We start from the raw sequence: 9,813 nt of genomic DNA on the forward strand, positions 1-9,813 counted from the left end.
GAAAGTAGCATGTTCTTGATTCAAAGTATCAATATCATAGATAAGATTATCTATTGTTTGGTTTCAAGTAGATAAGCTTATCGTTTAAAATGCATGATTGTCAATAAGTTTATCTCACTAATGGAGGTATGAGCATGTTAGATAAATGACTTTGTCTTAAATAAATATATGTTGTATTGAATTTCTCAAAAAGTAAGATAGAACGATTTTCGAAAGATAAGATTTCAACGCTTGATTTGAAGTATTCATATTTTGATCTGTTCGAGCATGCTTAGTAATATTGAGTTGAATGATCTTGCTAGTATAGTTTCAATGAATGAGTTATGCTTATTTTTGTGAAAAGTCCTACCGCGGAGTCTCTGCATGAAAACGTGACACGGAAATCGAGAAAGTTAGAAACATGACATCCAGGGTGTGGTTAACGAAAAGGCGTGTTTTGAAAAGGTGAAATGTTTTGGAAACCGCAATGTGGCCGGACATGGTAGCCCATTGTGTGGTGTGTGTTTTGTGTGCCAATGGGAACCCGGTGCGGCGGAACCATTGTGAGGATACTCGGGAGACCGGAACGGCGGAACCGAGGTCGGGTGTGTGGCTTGGTTATCCGCGGAGAGGAGCCAATGTAAAGTGTGCCAATGGGAACCCGGTGCGGCGGAACCATTGTGAGGATACTCGGGAGACCGAAACGGCGGAACCGAGGTTGGGTGTGTTAGAAACAGATTTTGAAAATGTTGATTTGGTTATGAAAAGTGAAAATGGAGACACGGTCTACAATGAGTCGCGTAGGAGAAATACAGAAAAACATGGACACCAACGATACTTGAATAGTGAATGTGGATGTGTGATTGTTACTATTTGTCGTTATAATTTACTATTCGTAAGGTATGAGTCAGTGGGTAGGGTTTATTCTATTGAGCTTTTGTAAGCTCACGGTGTTACCTTTGGTGACCCTGACATATTATATTGGTGGCGACGCCGGTATAATGTGTCAGACCTCATAGATGAACAGGGTGAACACTATACCTTGGAAGCTTTCGGAGCCGAGGAGCTGGCCAGAATGGAAGAAGAGGCGGAGCAGTAGATAGCAACCCTAGTCTACCCTCCTTTTGTTTAATAAAGTATTCTTGAGAGAATTATGTTGTAATATTGAGCTAGACTCTATTTAGATTTTCAATGAAATTGCCTTCTTTAACGTACCCAAAATTGGGGGCGTTACATATGTGCTTAGTGTATATATATAGTATATATATGTGCGTAGGGAATAAAAATTCCCCAATACGCCTCTCTCTCTCACTCCCCCGTTCCCTCCTCCCTCTCTTGGCTCCCTCGCCCTCTCTCTTGCTCTCACCCAAAATCACTCTAGAGCCTTTAAAAAACAACCTTCAATCCTTCATTACATTGCGTAGTAGAGCTCCTTTATCGTTGGTTTGAGCTCAGTGGAGGCATATTCCTTTCGGTTTCAAGATTTGGGGCTAGGGGTTGGAAATTCTTTGAATTCGTTCTTCGATCTTTGAGGTATGGAGTTCTAACTTTCAATATATGTTTATGACTTATTTCTTGTAGCTTGATTGGGGTCTTTGATTGTTGTTGTTGTTGTTGAAGTTGTTGTTGTCAAGAAACCCATGAAAATCTGCAGAAATTCTGCTCAAACAACATTTGTTATCGATACCTTAGCCTTTGTTATCGATACATTTGTGTTCAAAAACCCAGAAAATCACTTCTTATCGATACCATTTGCCATTGTTATCGATACCCTTGCGTCTGGAACCATTTTTGACCAAATGGTATCGATACCTGTTGCTTATCTCCAGCTTTCACCGTTTTGGTTCCCAATCAATTCCAACCTACTCTTATACTTCCCGAAAGATCTTTTACATGATTACTCGCACCTAATGACTTCGTTGGATGTATCCAAGACCCTAATACTCATTTGATCGTGATTTACGAAAGTCGCTTTATTAACCAAAGTTGGATTTGAACGGTACGGACTAGTTGGAAAAAGGATTTCGAAACTTTACGGACACGACGAGAAAGTTTCAGGACTCATCGATGGGTGCATGCTTGGCAGAGGACTTCGGGGTTCTTTAACAAGCCCGGCAGGAGCTATATGCTCATGTTTTATACTTTAGGACCTCCCATTGGGTAAGGTGCCTGGCAGAGGACTTCGGGGTTCTTTAACAAGCCCGGCAGGAGCTTCGGCTCAAGACACTTGTACGAAACACACTTGGACACATGGTGCTCGAAAGGTTACTCATTAAGTCATGTGGTTAGTACTGAACTGAAAGATTGGATTTTGAATTGCTGTTGTTACCCATTCATCAAGACTTGTTGCCTTGTTCATCATGTAATCACTCCTACGTTTCATTTCCATACATTGTTAGATTAGAGCTTTCTACTGGGCTAGTGTAGCTCATACCTTACATTATCTTTCAGGTACTAACCCAGGGCAGTAGCATCATGATTGGAGTGCATGGAAGTGAATATTCTTTTGAAAGCTAACATTGAAGGGTTAGCTCTATTTTTGGAAGATGTCTTTGTAACACTATTTGTAAATCTTTTGACTAAGGAATATTGTAAGTTCTTAACTCTCTTTTGACATTCGGTAATCATGACGATTTGGGCCTCGGAGCCAAGGATGTAACCTCATGGAAACGTTAACCTATTTTGGGGTATCGTACAGATAATTGTGAGATTTTATTTACAGAAATTCATTTATTATTATGTTTAAAATCGAGGGTGTGACAACTTGATATCAGAGCATAGGTCTAGAACACCTAGAGACCGTGGGGGAGGCGCTTTGTCTCATGGGTTCAAAAATGTCGCGCCTTCTAACATAACTTGTGCATGCTTGTGTGACTAACATTTATGTGACTACTTGGTATTGCATTTTTATAACTGTAGAGTGGCGTGGAGTCGTTAACCCGTGTTGGGAGGTGGGGCTTGACCCCATGGCGATAGTGTTGTGATTAATAGTCTTCCTTTCTTATATCGTGTAGTAAGATGCTTCCGAAGACACGTGGTAGATGAAGTGGGGCTGGAACCCGAGGTGGTCGAGGCCATGGTCGTGGCCGTGGGGTGCCACCAGAGGATGAAGTTAGTCAGCATGGGGAGAACCCAGGTGGAAATCCGGGGGCTGGGGCCTGTCGAGGTGCGGGGATACCGCCTAATCAAACTCAATTTGCTAGGGACCTCGTTGCAGCACTTACAGCTGCAAATCTTTTGAACCAAGCCCCTAGGGAGAATGTCGAGGATTGCGCTATGGTAGCAATGAGGGAGTTTAGCCGTAGGAACCCTCCGGTGTTTGACGGGACTAGTAGCGACCCCTTGGTAGCCGACCACTGGCTAGCTCAGATCCGTAAACTCTTTAGAGCTCTAAATATCACTGAAGATACTATCAGAGTGGGTATCATGGCTGTTCAACTAGTTGGGGAAGCTGGTGAATGGTGGGAATCTGTCCTAGAGAGTAGGAAGGATGCAAGAAGGGCGGCAAAGATTGCAGCTCAAGTGATCGAACCGGATGTTGAAAATTTGACATGGGCTGAGTTTGAGACGCTCTTTGAGGATCAATACTTTCCGGAAACTTCACGTGAGAATTTGAGGGAACAATTTGAGAAGCTAGAACAGGGAAATATGACCGTTTCAGAGTACGTACAGAAATTTCAATCTTTGTCCCGTTTCGCCCCAGAGTTGGTGGCGACGGAAGAGAGGAAGTGTCGACGGTTTGAAAAGGGACTACATAACACTGTGAGAAGAATAGTGATGGTCCAACGTAAGATGAAATTCTCTGAAGTTGTGGAATGTGCAAGGAGCATCGAGATACCGAAAGAAGCTCAACGAAATACAAGGGCTTGGGAGCCAAGGCAATCAATGGGGAGTTTGAGTTCTTCCTCTGGCAGTTTTGGGAGCCAAGGGCGGAAAAGACAGAGGGAACCATCTCAGCAACCATCTAACCAACCTAGCTTTAAGGTGCCTTCGTCTTTGGGAACTCGGGGTGCTTCGCCTAGACCACCGACCGTGTGCTACAAGTGTAATCAACCAGGGCATATCCGTGCTCAGTGTCCGCAGCTTCTTAAGGCGTGTTATAATTGTGGTAAGACAGATCACTTCGCTTGGAGTTGCCCTCAAGGGGCAGGAGCGCGTAGTGAGTCGGGCTCTGTACAGCAGCCGGGGGTAGGACGTGGTGTTGGCTAGTAGTCATTCAGGGGTACTTAGAGGCAGCAACCGGCTCATTTTCGCCAAACATCATCAGTTCAGAGTTCTGGAGTTGACCGAGGAACGAGTTCGTCCGCACCTTCCCAAGGTTCCGGTCAAAGAGGAGGTTTTGTGCAGGGACAGGGTACCCAGGGGCGTATTTTCAACATCAACACCAGTGCTTCACCTTCTGTCTCTCAGGCTCCAGAAACATCAGTTGTAAGGGGTACTTTTCTTCTATTCAACTCTTTTGCTCGAGTACTCTTTGATTCTGGAGCCTCGCATTCCTTCATTGTTGCGTCATTTGTGTGTGCATTGGAATTGGACACTGAGAATCTTGATTCGCCTTTGTTTGTTGAGACGCCATTAGGGGGAAAATCATCTCTAAATCGTATCTGTAAGGGGTGCGAGCTCGTTATTTGTGACCGTCGCTTCGATTTTGACTTTATCGTGCTAGACATGTCGGGTTTCGACCTCATTCTTAGAATGGATTGGTTGTCTACATTCCACGCTGCGATCGATTGTTTTAAGCGTCGTGTTCGCATATGTCCGCCTGAGGGTGTTTGTTTCGAATTCCATGGGGAGCGTCGGGAACCGTTAGCACCGTATTTGTGTGGGTCTCAAGAAATGGAGTTAGTTTATGCTATGTTGGCGAGCTTGACGTTAGATGAGGATATGTCGTCGTGTGGGGAGTTACCCTTTGTAGTTCGCGAGTTTCCCGACGTATTTCCGGAAGAGTTACCCGGTTTGCCTCCCGAGAGAGAAATCGAGTTCACGATAAACTTGCTTCCAGGCACCGCTCCTATTTCGATTCCTCCTTATCGCTTTGCACCCGCGGAACTTAGAGAGTTGAAAGTTCAGCTGCAGGAGTTAGAAAATTTGAGGTTTATTAGCCCTAGCACATCACCGTGGGGAGCACCGGCTTTATTTGCCCAAAAGAAGGATGGTTCACTTCGTTTATGTATCGATTATCATAAGCTTAACCGTGTGACCATTAAGAATAAGTATCCCATGCCTAGAATAGATGACTTGTTTGATCAACTTCGAGGTGCCACTTGCTTTTTCAAAATCGATTTGAGGTCCGGTTATCATCAGTTGAGGGTTCGTAGAGAGGATATTCCCAAAACTGCTTTCCATACTCGCTATGATCATTACGAATTTGTTGTGATGCCATTTGGTTTGACTAATGCTCTTGCTCCTTTTATGGACCTAATGAATCGCATCTTTCGTGCCTACCTCGATCATTTTGTGGTTGTATTCGTTGACGACATTCTCGTTTATTCATCCACGGAAGAGGAACACCGAACTCATTTTGCCATCGTTCTTGAACTCTTGAGGGAACATCGTTTATACGCCAAGCTTAGTAAGTGCGAGTTTTGGTTACCCGAAGTTAAGTTTCTGGGTCATGTGGTTTCGAAGGGAGGAGTATCCGTTGATCCAGGAAAGATAGAATCCATTATGAACTGGCAGCGACCGAAGAACGTGTTTGAAATTTGAAGCTTCTTGGGATTGGCCGGGTACTACCGTCGTTTTGTCCCCGGCTTTTCTCTTTTAGCGGCACCGATGACTAGACTAACGCGTAAGGGGACCCGTTTCGTTTGGAATGACTCTTGTGAGACGGCTTTTGAGGAGTTGAAAAGGCGATTGACTACCGCACCAGTTTTGATCACGCCAGAACGTGGAGTTGGCTACTCTGTGTATTGCGATGCGTCTAAAGAAGGATTGGGGTGCGTATTGATGCAAGCGGGGCGAGTGGTAGCGTATGGTTCGAGGCAATTAAAGACTCACGAGCGAAACTATCGGACTCATGACTTAGAACTCGCAGCCGTTGTCTTTGCTTTGAAGAGTTGGCGTCACTACCTTTACGGTGAGAAATTTGAAGTCTTTTCCGACTATAAAATCCTAAAGTACCTGTTTTCCCAAAAAGAGCTCAACTTGCGTCAACGTCGTTGGATGGAACACTTAGAAGATTATGATTTTGAATTGCATTATCATCCGGGTAAGGCGAACGTTGTGGCAGACGCGTTGAGTAGAAAACTGATACACTTAGCAAGCCTAGCCATACGTGAGTGGAAGATGGTGAACGACTTAGGCCATTATGCTTCGTACTTCGAGGAACTTCAAGAAGGGGTTACATTGTGCAATCTCACTGTTCAATCGACCTTATCGGCACGAGTAGTGGAGGCTCAACAACACGATGAAAAAGCGGAAGAACTTCGTACTAAATTACTTAGCGGGAATGCTCGAGATGGGTGGATGATTCACGCCGACCAAAGTTTACGTTATCAAGGGAAGTTATTCGTACCCGTTTCGTGTCGGGAAGAAATCCTACGAGAATTTCATCATTCACCATTAGCCGTCCATCCGGGAGGAACTAAAATGTATCACGACTTACGTAGGCAATTTTGGTGGCATGGGATGAAGAGGGATGTTGTGATCTTTGTGTCCAAATGCCTTACGTGTCAACAAGTGAAAGCAGAACATCAGCGACCCGCGGGGGAACTAAAACCGTTACCGGTGGCCGAGTGGAAATGGGAAAATGTGACTATGGATTTTGTTACGGGTTTGCCGAGATCGCCGAAGGGGCATGATGCCATTTGGGTTATCATGGACCGTTTTACCAAAACCGCCCACTTTCTACCTAACCATGTTACCGATTCCAGGGAGACGCTTATTTCTTGTTCTCTTCCATTTTCAAAAAGAATTTTTCAAAAAATTCCCTCTAGATTCCTCCTAGATTCCCCCTACTTCTAAAATTTCTCTCTCTATCTCTCTCCACTTATTCAAAACACCAACCAAACAAAGCATAGTCATTTGTATATTCGAGAGATCATTCGACTCCATGGGATTCCCATATCCATTGTGTCCGATCGAGATCCATGATTTACCGCACGTTTTTGGCAAAGTTTGCAGGCCGCTTTGGGCACGAACCTCTTGTTTAGCACCGCCTATCATTCGCAAACTGATGGTCAATCCGAGCGAACGATTCAGATTCTGGAAGATATGCTTCGAGCTTGCGTTATGGATTTCTAGGGTAATTGGGAAGACCATCTACCATTAGTTGAGTTCGCTTACAACAATAGCTATCAATCAAGTATCGAGATGGCCCCATATGAAGCCTTGTATGGGAGACCGTGTCGATCACCAGTGTGTTTGACCGAATTGGGAGAGGCTACGTTAGTGGGGCCGGACATGATAAAAGACACTACCGAGGGTATGAGATCAATTCGCCAACGACTTTTAGAGGCTCAAAAGAGAACAACTGAACAAGTCAAGGTGATTCGCCAAAGGTTGCTAATTGCTCAAAGTCGACAAAAGAGCTATGCCGACCGTCGTCGTCATCCATTATCATTCGAAGTGGGAGATCACGTGTTCCTTAAAGTATCGCCACGTCGAGGCTTGTCACGTTTTGGGAAGAAGGGAAAGCTTTCACCGCGTTATATCGGTCCATTCGACATTATCGAGAAGATTGGGGAAGTCGCATACCGTTTGGCTTTGCCGCCAAGATTATCGAATGTGCATGATGTGTTTCACGCCTCTATGTTGAGGAGGTACGAACCGGATCCGTCGCATGTGTTAGAATGGTCTGAACTCGAATTGGAAGCCGACGCATCATATGGGGAAGAACCGATACGTATCTTGGATACGCGTGATCAAGTATTGAGGGGTAAAACGATACCACTAGTGCGAGTGTTGTGGAAGAGTCAAGATAGCAAGGAGTCCACGTGGGAACGAGAAGACGAGGTTAGGGAGAGGTATCCGCATCTATTTCCGGAATGAATCGATGTGAGTGTTTAATACCGACGTGGCATATTATTTGACTTGTTGCATATCTATGTGATGTATGGTTTAGTTGAGCATGGTTGTTTAAATTTCGAGGATGAAATTTCTTTAAGGAGGGTAGGGTGTAAAGACCCGTAAATTTAAAAAATCTATTGAAATATTTTATAAGAAATAAAAGGAGCAAATTGATTTGAGTTATTGAGAATTGGAGCTAATGTGATAAAATGCTGCATTTGAGGGGTGAGTGTGTGATATGTGCTTAGTGTATATATAGTATATGTATGTGTGTAGGGAATAAAAATTCCCCAATACTCCTCTCTCTCACTCCCCCGTTCCCTCCTCCCTCTCTCGGCTCCCTCACCCTCTCTCTTGCTCTCACCCAAAATCACCCTAGAGCCTTTAAAAAACAACCTTCAATCCTTCATTACATTGCTTAGTAAAGCTCGTTTATCGTTGGTTTGAGCTCGGTGGAGGCATATTCCGTTCGGTTTCAAGATTTGGGAAAAGGGCTTGGAAATTCTTTGAATCGTTCTTCGATCTTTGAGGTAGGGAGTTCTAACTTTCAATATATGTTTATGACTTATTTCTTGTAGCTTGATTGGTGTCTTTGATCGTTGTTGTTGTTGTTGAAGTTGTTGTTGTCAAGAAACCCATGAAAATCTACAGAAATTATGCTCGAACAGCCTTTGTTATCGATACCTTGGCCTTTGTTATCGATACATTTGTGTTCAAAAACCCAGAAAATCACTTGTTATCGATACCATTTGCCATTGTTATCGATACCCTTGCGTCTGGAACCATTTTTGACCAAATGGTATCGATACCTTTGTGTTAGGTATCGATACCTGTTGCTTATCTCCAGCTTTCACCGTTTTGGTTCCCAATCAATTCCAACCTACTCTAATACTTCCCGAAAGATCTTTTACATGATTACTTGCACCTAATGACTTCGTTGGATGTTTCAAAGACCCTAATACTCATTTGATCGTGATTTACGAAAGTCGCTTTATAAACCAAAGTTGGATTTGAACGGTACGGACTAGTTGGAAAAAGGATTTCGAAACTTTACGGACACGACGAGAACGTTTCAGGACTCATCGACGGGTGAGTGCCTGGCAGAGGACTTCGGGGTTCTTTAACAAGCCCGACAAGAGCTATATGCTCATGTTTTATACTTCAGGACCTCCCACCAGGTAAGGTGCCTGGCAGAGGACTTCAGGGTTCTTTAACAAGCCCAGCAGGAGCTTCGGCTCAAGACACTTGTATGAAACACACTTGGACACATGGTGCTTGAAAGGTTACTCATTGAGTCATGCGGTTACTACTGAACTGAAAGATTGGATTTTGAATTGCCGTTGTTACCCATTCATCAAGACTTGTTGCCTTGTTCATCATGTGATCACTCCTACGTTTCATTTGCATACATTGTTAGATTAGAGCTTTCTATTGGGCTAGTGTAGCTCATACCTTACATTATCTTTCAGGTTCTAACCCAGGGCAGTAGCATCATGATTGGAGTGCATGGAAGTGAATATTCTTTTGAAAGCTAACATTGAATGGTTATTTAGCCATCTTTGTAAATCTATTTTTGGAAGATGTCTTTGTAACACTATTTGTAAATCTTTTGACTAAGGAATATTGTAAGTTCTTAACTCTCTTTTAACATTTGGTAATCATGACGATTTGGGCCTCGGAGCCAAAGATGTAACCTCATGGAAACGTTAACCTATTTTGGGGTATCGTACGGATAATTGTGAGATTTTATTTATGGAAATTCATTTATTATTATGTTTAAAATCGAGCGTGTGACACGTACCAAATCAGTGACAAATTCCTGCGATG

At 43.6% G+C, this 9,813-nt stretch overlaps 1 protein-coding gene across 1 annotated transcript; it reads left to right on the top strand.

The window, feature by feature from the left end:
* The first annotated feature begins 2,467 nt into the window (after nt 1-2,467).
* Nucleotides 2,468-5,685, top strand: LOC131317362 (uncharacterized). Its single transcript, XM_058346919.1, has 3 exons — nt 2,468-2,570; nt 3,116-4,167; nt 4,252-5,685. The coding sequence occupies exons 1-3, from the start codon at nt 2,468-2,470 to the stop codon at nt 5,683-5,685; spliced, it is 2,589 nt and encodes an 862-aa protein (XP_058202902.1).
* The last annotated feature ends 4,128 nt before the right edge of the window (nt 5,686-9,813 follow it).

The sequence above is a fragment of the Rhododendron vialii genome, chromosome 2a (genome assembly GCF_030253575.1).
Source record: "Rhododendron vialii isolate Sample 1 chromosome 2a, ASM3025357v1".
NCBI lineage: Eukaryota > Viridiplantae > Streptophyta > Magnoliopsida > Ericales > Ericaceae > Rhododendron > Rhododendron vialii.